The sequence below is a fragment of the Diabrotica virgifera genome, chromosome 2, assembly GCF_917563875.1.
Source record: "Diabrotica virgifera virgifera chromosome 2, PGI_DIABVI_V3a".
Lineage (NCBI taxonomy): Eukaryota > Metazoa > Arthropoda > Insecta > Coleoptera > Chrysomelidae > Diabrotica > Diabrotica virgifera.
The window spans coordinates 171,288,988-171,301,216 of record NC_065444.1 but is presented as its reverse complement, the minus strand read 5'-3'; the positions used below and the strand labels follow the sequence as shown (position 1 = coordinate 171,301,216).

Here is a 12,229-nt window from a genome sequence, read left to right as displayed (position 1 = left end):
GGCGTTTATTCGGCGTTGCGTTAATCGGCGTTTATTAGTGTCAAATCTCAATACGATACGAAACAAAACTTCAACCAAAACTCGAATTCAAAAAATTCGTGTTTTTATCGTAGTCTTAGAAAAACCAGCGGTAGAGATAGGTCTGGATCCCGCGTATGAAAAAAAAGTTGATTAATAGCAAGCTGAAAATTTGTTAATAGCTTAAGGGTGTCTAGTCGGATAAACTTTGATAAATGGGAACACTGTAGCAGGGGCAGTTTTAATCGTGGAACAGGTTAAAAATTTGGAACGGTCAGACCACGAAAACGGCAGATTTATTTTGTCCGACAGAACAGACTTAAACTCTCCGAACAGAGATTAAACTCTCATGCAAAAATCAGACTGCTATTTATCACCTGTCATAATTCCTGTCATTTGACATATTCTACATGTTCCACTCATTAAAACGCCCATTTGGTGCACATGTGCCGTTTTCGTGGTCTGACCGTTCCAAATTTTTAACCTATTCCACAATTAAAACTTCCCCTGTTCCAGTGTTCCTATATATCAAAGTTTGTCCGACTAGACACCCTTAAGCTATTAATAAATTTTCAGCTTGCTGTTAATTAACTTTTTTTTCATACGTGGGATCCAGACCTAAGACGTTTTGTGCTACAATAATTAATATTAGAATTCGATTTGTCGTATTAATTAATTAAACGCTTTTCTTTAGTTCAATCGTTTGGGTCAAATCTTTGGACGTTAATTTGACTGCCTTTTGTTCAATGCAAATGACTAAAAATTTGCAGGCATATGCATTCGCGGGAACAATACACGAAAAGTCAATAAAACATTTTTTTGTTTATTAATTGTTTAAATAAAAAAACGATTTTAACGGAAAATGCTTAAATTCTCTTGTTTTTTATAATGAAGAAACTTGAAACTTTCACAGATTGTAGCTAATTAAATGAACTATACATAATTTCACTTTTGACGTTAATTGATTACGTTATGCTTCATAAATAAACAATAAAGTTTCAAATTTTTTGCCGATTCCGACTACTTTTCATGTTTGTACATCATATGTTTTATACATATTTTAATAAACATGACGATATATTTTAATGTTTGAAAAGTGTAAGACTAAAAATTAAAAAAAATATGAAAAAAATATTTTTAAGAAACGCTTTTTTTTGGTTACGAGTGACTAAAATTAAACATATTACATATAAAAAATCAACTAAAAAGCAAAAAATAAAAAAAAAATTGAAAAAATCTAACACATTCGTTAAAGAAAAGCGTGGTGCGAAAACCGTTTATTCGATGAAAACGCGCCGCTTTTCTTTGACGAATGAGTTAGATTTTTCATTTTTTTTTATTTTTGGCTTTTTTGTTGATTTTTTTATGTTTAATTTTAGTCACTCGTAACTAAAGAAAAGCGTTTCTTAAAAATATTTTTTTCATATTTTTTTTCACTATAATTTTAATATTTAATATATACATTCGTGCGACTGGATTAATGCTTACGCAAGAGGCCATTGTGAAAAATAAGAAGTTTATGTGAAATTTAGAGGTTACCTCTGTTTTTGTTGACAGTGAGTTTCGTCGGTAGCGCTCTCTCTCGGTTTGAAACTTTTATTATTCTGATAAAATTGTTCAAATTCATTGCACAAAACTGCCACTAACAGCGCTGGCAAAAACTGTCAAATCCCCTCTACTCATCGACTCACAGCGAATTGTTTTTCCATGTTGTTGTACTTATGTTAATAATATGGTAATGTATTGTAGGCAACGAACTGTCAATACGGATGGAATAGGCATGAAGAAAATTAATGCGGTCAACATACAAGAGAGAGGTCCTAGAGAGAGACAGAGAATGGGCAGGAAAATTTGACAGGTCGTGTAATTTAAGTTGCCAATATCAACTTAAATCGGGGAAATGGACCTCATATTTTTATAGTTCTTATAAAATTCTAAATATAAAAGTAACAAAAACATAATCAAGGACTTCTTCACTTTATATAAAACAGTCACTAATTTAGTATTTAAATAGTTTTAAAATTATTTAACTCCCAAATACTTTAGGAAAGTATTTGTTTTGATAAATACTATTAAGTATTTGTTTGATGTTGGGTTAATCTGTGTAAATACAAATAACAATTCTGAAAAGTATTTAAACACCAAGTATGGTACTCTGTACTCTATTTACTCTGTAAATACAAAAAAGTATTTAAATTTTGAAATAATATGTACTGCCAATCAGCCTTCAAGTTAAAATATGAGGTCCATTCAACGAACTGTTAATACTGATTCAATCGGGTCCATTTATATAGGCAACTCAAATTACACGGCCTGTCAAATTTTCCTGCCCATTCTCTGTCTCTCTCTAGGACCTCTCTCTTGTACGTTGGCGGCAATCTCGCTTTACTATTTGAATGGGACGGGGCCATTCCATCCGTATTGACAGTTCGTTGATTGTAGGTCGGTTTAATTCCTGTAATGATGATAATTCCGGTTTAATCCTGATGATATCTCGTGTTGGGCCGAAACGCGTCCAATATTTTAACATTTAAGGATTTTAACAAAATGATTGTGGATAATCACAGAGTTGAGTATATAATTTTTTTTTAATTCTAAAAGTTCCAAAAATTCTAAACTCACCTTCAGTTCTTTCAGTCGCTACGAATATTCCTTTAGCTTTCCAAGGGGCATAGATATCGTTGCTGCTATCTGAGCCATAAGGTAGATCATCATGGGCGATAAAGTCGATTTTGTGTTTTTTAATGTAATCTTCAGTCACTTCCCAGGGGGCGTCCCTAACAATTTCGTCGACGTAACGACAATGCCTGAGAGCTTCATACCTTTCTTCCTCATTCATAACAGTACGACCTTTTTGGCTATGCGTTAACGCATCACTGCAAACTGAAAATATAATATAAAAAAAACCTATGTATTCATTGCTGTCGAAATGTAAAAATAAAACCACTCTTAAAAACTAAGAAAATATTTGTTTGTATACAGAGTGAATTTTATATATGGAACGCCTTAATTATCTCGGAAACTGCTTGCAGGATTTTTATAGGTTCTAGTGAGTAACGGTCTTGTGATGCGGCCGATATTATGGTGTTATTTGCATTGTTGTCAGAATTTCCGTTTTTATGGAAATCTAATGAACTTTCTTATTTTAAATGGGAGACCCTGTATATTTTTTGCGTTTTGAAGTCCCTAAGAAATTCTGAATATTTTTATGTAATATTCCCTATACTGCCGTAGTTTCTGAGTTTTTGCTTCATTTATTAAAAAAAAACAGTTAAGATTGATGCCAAAGTATGGGAGAAATACTACGAAGAGTTATTTAAGGCGAGAGAAAGTTCTCTCGAATATACAGAGGATGCAGACCTTGATGATGAAATCGAAATCGAAAAACCGTCATATGAGGACTTTTTACGTGTGATAAGAAACCTAAAACAAAAGAAAGCAGCAGGCCCAGATGAAATCCCAAATGAGCTAATAAAACGAGGCGGAGAAGAACTACAACGGAAAATATACGAGCTAATACTAAGGATTTGGGAAGAAGAAAGAATGCCCGAAGAATGGAAAACTGGATGGATATTTCCGACTCCAAAGAAAGGGGACACTACAAAATGCAACAACTATAGAGGAGTAACACTCTTAAACAGCTGCTACAAGATATTGACAGCACTAATCAGACAAAAACTCTCAAAATACATTGAAACTTTTTTTTTATTTGTTTTTAAATACAATCTGTTACATCACAAAAAAAGTAACACTAAGCATTTTTGTTGAACGAACAAATGTGAGGAGTTTTAGTCCAATGACTATCAACTCCTAGTAGGTTTGTTACTAATAAATACACAAGTCACTTATTTTCACTTAAAACCTTAAAACACTTTAAGACACTTATGTTCTAAATGGCAAGTCAAGAGGAGTTCTAATTTTCAGTCTATTTAGTTGTGTAGAGTTGTCCAATAAATTCACTGCTAATTCGTTGGGGTGCTTTTCCAGTCGTTTGAAATATTTATCACTGCATTTGATGATCATCTGCTTCACTGTCTCGATCTTTAAGTCCCTGTAAATGTCTGCATTTGGAATGAACCACGGTGCATTTGTGATAGCACGAAGAACCTTGGATTGAAACCGCTCCAGTATTGCTAGGTTGCTGTTTGCTGCAGTTTGCTTTATACACTAATGTTTTGTTCGATAGAGATAAGGTGGATTTTCGACAGAGTAACCAGTAGTGTTTTTTGTATTGTATTCCTAATTGCTTCCTCTTCATCCAGATGTGTGTTCTCCATGTTAGCCCCTTGTCAAGGTGTAATCCGAGATATTTTACAGTATCATTCTTAGGAATATTTTTGTTATGCATTAGGATATTCGGTGTTTCTTTGTGCCATTTCTTAGCCCATATTTCAACTAGATGTATGTTTTGTTCCAATATGTCAGCTGCCTGTATGGGATCTGGGTTTTTTACCAGAATTGCAGTGTCATCTGCGAATGTTGCGATTGTAGATTCTTCTCCAGTTGGGAAATCAGCTGTAAAGATTGTGTAGAGCAGGGGTGGGCAAAAGGCGGCTCGCGGGCCGGATTCGGCCCTTTTGCTTACTTTATCCGGCTCGTTGAAAAATCCCGCAAGCTTTTTTTTAAGAGCATAGGCGCAATGCTTTTTAAATGCATGAATTTTTTTTCGAATCCTGAGAAAATTATACTGCCCAGTGCCGAAAGTCCCTGAAAACTTCTACAATGCTCATTTTAGTAAGTCGCAGGGGTGAACAAAGAAGAAAAAAAATTAGTGTGATTTTTAATTTCAAATATCTCATTCCAAAGAAACTTTTTATTCTAAGGGACTTTTGGCCCTCGGTAATAATGTAATCTTTCATTCTGCGTCTAAATTTTTCAAAAATATTTATTAGATTTCTCACGGTTCGAAAAAAGGAATGCATTTAAAAAGCATGGGTTCGAAATTTTGCGCCTACGCTCTTAATCTCTTATGCGATTTTGTTGAAATCAACAGTATTAGTGTTTGTAGTGTTCAATTAAATAATGAATCTCTATCTTCTGCTTTTCCTAAAAGCGTCTGTGTGTTTAACCCGGTCTAGGCATGAATATTTTTCGGCCAGGGTATTTGTCGTCTACCAGGACTCTTTTCCTTCGATTTACCCTTCATATTCAGCTGCTGCAACAACTTACAACAACGTACTTATTATTTATTAGTATGTGCCCTTTCTCCTTGCTCTCCTTCTCCCTTTAGTGATGGTCAAAGTTCTCTGTTCCTTTTCCATTCTGTGCAACACCATTTCATTCGTAATATGATCGGTCCATGGTATTTTCAAAATTCTCCTAAAAAGCCACATCTCAAAAGCTTCCAGCTTTCTCACTAAGTCAGCATTAACTATCCAATAAAGAAGAATAGAGTGGACTTATCATTTTTATTATCATCCCGGTTTTTTATAGGGTTCTCCGCCTTCCGGTTCCCAGTTTCCAGCTTCGTCCGTCGTTGCATTCGCCAGTATGAACGTTCCTTTCCGACATTGTCTTCTGAATGCCACCCAGTCAGGATTGATTCGGCTTTCCCCTCTTCCTTCTTTCCTTGGCGTTCATTTTAAAATTTGTTTTGGCAGCCTGTCGTCGTCCATTTTTTCTACATGACCACACTAGATCAGTCGACACCTTTGAATTTCGACTATGATGGTTGACTTGACCTAACATTTTACCATCCCATGGAAAACGGATTTGGTTGTTCAGAAATTTCCTCATCTAAAAAAAAGGCTGCTCTTGAATTTCTGAATTTCATTTTTTCTGAATTTCATCACTGTTACGGCTTAATATAATGGACCATATTAAAAATTTCGTAATTTTACTGAGAACAAATTGTTCGCATGTACACATAAGTAAGGCAATTTATTACATATTACTATTATTTATTATTAACAGTCAAATGTATTTGTCCAAATGCTTTAAAATGATACTTATAGTATTAATGTCAAAAAACTTTCTTGGACGGAGAAAAACCTCCACCAAAAACATTAGCGTGTGCGCAGCGTACATACTGGGTATAGGTCTCCGGCCCGGGAGACATTTTAAAAATTTCCTTTTGGCCCGCGCTTAAAAGTATTTGCCCACCCCTGGTGTAGAGAATTGGTCCCAAGACGCTGCCTTGCGGGACCCCAGCATTTATGTTGTGAATTTCAGACACACTTTCTTCGTATCTTGTGTAAAATAGCCTTTCTTCGAGATATGATTTGGAGACATTGAAACTAAAATAGGAGACTACCAGCACGGATTTAGAAAGGGAAGGTCAACAATAGACGCAGTTCACATAATCACACAGTCAACTGAGAAATGCTACGAACATGATATCGACTTACACATCCTTTTCATAGATTTCAAGCAAGCCTTTGACAGCTTAACAAGACCCGACCTAATAGAAGACATGAAAAACTTAGATATACCAATGAAACTTATAAAACTTACGAAAATGACAATGAAAGTATCGACTGCAGCAATAATTATTACAGATAACGGTATCACCAAAAATATAGAAATAGCAAGTGGAGTACGACAAGGTGACTCTCTATCAACGTCATTATTTAATGTCGCAATAGAAGGAACAATAAGAGCTACAGAAATAAAAGGTACAATTATAACATCGATGTTGCAACTTGTGGCGTATGCTGACGACATAGCATTAATTAGCAGAAACCTGAACAGTTTAAAGGAAGAATTTACGAACTTATGCAAGGAAGCATCCAAAAGGGGTTTAGAAATAAATCAAAACAAAACAAAATACCTAATATGCTCAAGAAAAAATCCAGATAATGTAACAAGTTTAAATATTGGTGAATATAAGTTTGAAAAGGTAGAACACTTTAAATATCTTGGAGTCTCAGTTAATGGAACTAACGATAGAAGCATCGTAATCAGTGAAAGAATCCAGGCAGGAAACAGAGCCTACTGGAAATACAATAACTTCCTAAAAGATAAGAAGCTTACTCAGAATACTAAACTGAAGATTTACAAAGCAGCAATAGGACCAGTAATCACATACGGTGCTGAGGTAATGTGTCTGACCCAGAAAGAGCAAGAAAGATTGAGGATCTTAGAGAGGAAAATAATTCGGAGGATAGCAGGCCCACTAGATATAGGTAATAATGAATTTAGAAAACTCATGAACCACGAAGTAAGAGGACTTCTGAAAGGAGAAGACATCATCAGATTTATCAAGGCACAGAGACTCAGATGGATGGGACATATAGAAAGGAGAAATCCAGAAGCCGTCATCAAGAAAATTTCCAAATGGAGACCTGTATCAAGCAGACCACGAGGAAGACCCAAAACTAGATGGGAGAACCAGACAGTCGAGGACCTTAAGAAGATGGGAGTCAGAGAATGGGCAACCATAAGCAAAAACAGGAACGAATGGAGAAAAATTGTAGAGGATGCCAAGTCCCACAACCAATTGTAAAACCGAAATGTTAATGCGGATTGATTCACCGTGACAAACGAATCGGAAGAGCCCAAAGAGGGCGGCCATCACTCCGCTAGGAGTGTGGATGCCATGATGATGATGATTAAAAAAAAATTAAAACAAATTATAAAAATAAATTTTTCCTGCTCGGCCAGACATTACTTTAGATTCTTTGGATCATTGGAAAATAAAAAGGTCTTCTGTAATTTTTCTCTAAAAGTTAATCGTTTTCGAGTTCTGAACAATTTAAAACTGAAAACATCGAAAAATAACAATTTTCAATGCTTAAAACACGAGTAAAAATATAATTGTTGAATTCCGAAGAGCTTAAATGTTCTAACATTGTTCTATAATCAGTCCCCACAAGAAATTTTTTTTGAAATATTTTATTCTAAAACATTGTTTTTAATTGTTAATGAAGCGCATATGAGAGTACGGGCAATCGGGCTGCATTAACAACTAAAAAAAAAAAAAAAGAATGGGTGTGTACTTTGTACGTACGTAAGAAGTTATACTTCTATTATATGATTTAAACGAAATTAATATACTTTTTATTTATATTTTATTTAAATATTAAACTAATTTATACTTACTACTTCTCAAACATTTTTTTAAAACAGTGCCAAAAATTAAAATAATAAAAGAATAAAACACATACAAACACATTAAAAATGCCGCAGATGATTTCTGAACATTAATTGTCGGAAAATTGTTTAACTAAATACGTATTTTCTGAAAATAAAATTATATAATAAATACACTTACAATCATAAAATGTATAAAAAAAATAAAAAATAAAAGTTTTTATCGGGATTCGAACCAGCTATCAGCGCGGTTGGTATATTGGGGTTCATTCGCCTTAAACGCTTCGCCACGGAGGCAATGTGTCATTATGTGCGAAGATAGACTAACTAAACGGATTAAGCTTTTGACATTTTTGAATTAAATTAAATTATTTTGATTTTGAATTGAAATGATTTAGAATTGAAAAAATACAACAAAACATAGAGTAAGAAAACAATATATTAGGTGAACATTGATAGAAATTTTGATGGTAATCAAATTATGTAAATAAAAGTATTACATACTATGTATTTTGGTAGGTTCAAATAGGTAGGTACCTATGATACATTTACAATAATTACGTACCTGTTGCTTTTAAAAACTATTTAAATGTCACTACAATTATAAACTTTTTTGTTTCTGTCCTCACAACAATAAAACTAATATATTATACATTTGTTTACCTTCATATTGAACAATTATTTATTATTGACAGATCATTTCAACAGCCAATCAGAGCCCGTATAACGACTAATACCATACTGCCGGTGTGCGCATGCGCGCAGATCAATATAAATTCACCCTCAATCTCAATCGCGCCTAAAGAAGTATAACTTCAAAAAATAATATTTTAACAGGTTGGTTGCCGACGGACAAAACAGCCTCATTCGGTAACGCCGGCTACTCCGTGAGCCTTATTTCGATTATGTGATCTATACTCCGATCGGAGTAGCCGGCATCATCGAAGGAGGTCGGCACACTCCGGTCGGAGTAGTCGGCAATCAACCTTTTGAAATGAAGTAAACCCAAATTACTTATCGGAAACTGGTAAAATAAGGTTTAAACTTGAATTTAGGTACTTCGTAATTTCAAAAATAATATTTTTTACTTGTGATTTTAAGCCATGAAAATCGTTATTTTTCGTTTTTTTTTTTCAGTTTTAAATTGTTTATATAGTCGGTTCGCTAAACTCACGACACAACTGGCTAGTGATTTTAGTAGGTATTTTTTTTGTTTTTCACCAATTTTGCCAAAATTGGCAAAATTACTAACTATTTAGTAATTGCTTACTATTTAGTAATTATTTTTTTTGCCAATTTTATCAAATTGGCAAAATTACGTATCACTAGCCAGTTGTGTCTGAGTTTACCAAACCGACTATAACTCAAAACCTATCAACTTAACAGTAAAATTACACAAGATTTATTTATTAGACACAATTATTTTTCTTAATAATCCAAAAAACTTAAAAATAATGTCTGCCCATGCCAAAAAATGATTTTTATTTGTTTTAAATAAATTTAGCGATAACTAAGGCCTTGTTTAGATAGGGCGGTTTGCCAACGTTTAACGCCGCGGTTTACCTTAAAAACCCAACCGCCTTGGTTCAAGTTAACATAGAAACAAATGCAACCGCTCAACATCGTACACATGCAACCGATCCCTCGTCAAACCGCGGCGGTTGTAAGTTTACTAGGGGAGGAATGAGACCGCCAGTCAATCGCTCTCATGTGTACGATGCAAAGTTGGCTAACCGCGGCGTCAACCGCTGACAAACCGCCTACATGAAAACAAGCCCTCAGAAAACAAAAAAATATACAGGGTGTTCGATTTGAAATAAGATAATGATAAACACGCTGCTGATATGAGCACATTGTAGAAATGTTAGGGTATAGGAAGTCTAAAGCTCACAATCTTATTGAAGGTTTTTATTATAACAGTTTTCTGGCGACCGGTTTCGGCGTTTACAGTTTATACGCCATCATAAGGCCTATTAAAAAACTGAATAAGCTAAAATAAATAAGCTGTTAAAAATACAGTTGCCCTAGGTTAAGTTTTAGGTTTAAGTCTAACAACAAGTTAATAGAAAGTTTCACAATTGTGTTCCAACAGACCAGTACTACTCTGATGTTAACTGTTTTAGTCAGTATATGATATATAAAGTATTAATAATGATATTATTGGTACTTACATATCAGTACAAGAAATTTACAGTGTACAATCTGATGTTTGATTGTAACATTAGGGACCCAAGTGTCTTCCTTGATTTCAAACTCGCATCAGTAATAGAATGATGTGACTTTGTTGCCTAGGTGTTCAGCTTTTACTCTCAAAGATTCGAAGTGTGTGTGAGAGAAGTCGAATTTTTTAAATTTTAATGCAGTACAATTAAACACAAAAAATATATGACAAAAACAAAGTTGGTTATTAACTGCACAGACGAAAAAAGACTAACAAAACATATATCGCGATCTTAATCGATTAACAACAACATCCCTCGTCAACAAGCCTGCTTTGAAGTGACAAATAAACGTGACCATCTGTTCCATATAAAAAATCTTCTAGGAGAGTATATATTCTTTGGTTTCATTCTACTCTTCTGTTCTTCACCCAGTTATTAATTCCACAGTGTCTTAACATCGATTTTTCGCAGTGTTTTCATCTCTGCTGTTTCTAGCATTCTTTTTGTCCTTTCTGTATCAGGTAGTGTTTCTGCCGCGTATGCCATTATTGGTCTGATGACTGTTTTGTAAATTCTGCCTTTCATTTCTTTTCCGATGTTTTTATTTCTCCATATCGTTTCATTCAGGCAACCTGCGGCTGTTTGCTTTATTCACCTGATCTTCCACTTCTGTTTCGAGCTTTCCGTAGCTAGATAGTGTGATGCCTAGATATTTAAACTCCATGACTTGTTCTATTATTTGACCCTATTTTGAAGGGTATAGTTTAGTTAGTATATTTTGTGCTAGGTAGATTTGGGTCAACACTAGCACTAGACATAAGGTGGAATATATGCTTATGTTTCATGTTATTCTGCCATTAGTTCTTAAACTTTACAACGTAGAATGAAGTAAACACTTCTGTTGTATGTAGGTATATAATTTATTAAAAAATTCTTAAAATTTATCCACAAGGGAGTGGAAGTACAACAAAACGTTTTCGGTCAAACTGACCATCCTCAGTGTAAACGTCCAGTGTACAAGTAATTGAAACTAGCCACTTGAATAGGTGTAAAACCTCAAAATAACATTATTGCTACATTATGAGCTGTGTAGTAATCGACAATAAGTCGATGTCTTAAGATTAAAAATATATCACATGTGGATGTATGTCATCCTTGCTCGGAACTAGGAACCAACTAAGAGTTGGTTGTTAACCTCTCACCTGATCACAACCTTGTGTAAATTCCAAGCAAGGATGACATACATCCACATGTGATATATTTTTAATCTTAAGACATCGACTTATTGTCGATTACTACACAGCTCATAATGTAGCAATAATGTTATTTTGAGGTTTTACACCTATTCAAGTGGCTAGTTTCAATTACTTGTACACTACGTTTACACTGAGGATGGTCAGTTTGACCGAAAACGTTTTGTTGTACTTCCACTCCCTTGTGGATAAATTTTAAGAATTTTTTAATAAATTATATACCTACATACAACAGAAGTGTTTACTTCATTCTACGTTGTCTTGACAAAGGTATACAGCCAACTACAGGGTTTACCCTTTTAAAGTCTTAAACTTTACCTTTAATTTTGCTTTAAGGGGATGGGTATGTATTTTTGGCTGCAATGGTATTTAAATGGGGATTCATTTTTTTCGAATCCTGACAAAACTAATAAGTATTTTTGAAAAATTTAAACGCAGAATGAAAAATTACCTGAAAACTTTTATAATGTTTATTTTAATAAGTTACAGGGGTAAAAAACTAAGAAAATGTAGTGTGATTTTTAATTTCAAATATATCATTCAAAAGAAACTTTTTATTTATTCTAAGGGACTTTCGGCCCTCGGTAATAAAGTAATCTTTCATTCTGCGTTTAAATTTTTCAAAAATACTTATTAGTTTTCTCAGGATTCGAAAAAAATGATTACATTTAAAATACATTGAAAATTTCGACAGGCGTCAAAATGTTCCTTTCTTCTTAACTATAGTGTGGATAAGTATATGGTTACTTTTAATATTCTTCTAAA

General features: G+C 34.0%; 1 protein-coding gene across 5 annotated transcripts in view; it reads right to left on the bottom strand.

Moving 5' to 3' along the window:
• LOC114332531 (choline-phosphate cytidylyltransferase A) overlaps positions 1 to 12,229 on the bottom strand; it is a 178,166-nt gene that overhangs the window by 34,045 nt on the left and 131,892 nt on the right. For all 5 annotated transcript variants that reach the window (XM_028282343.2, XM_028282345.2, XM_028282344.2 and 2 more), the window contains one exon: positions 2,641 to 2,901. In XM_028282343.2, coding sequence (XP_028138144.2) covers positions 2,641 to 2,901 — 261 coding nt within the window. The remainder of the gene's footprint in view (positions 1 to 2,640; positions 2,902 to 12,229) is intronic.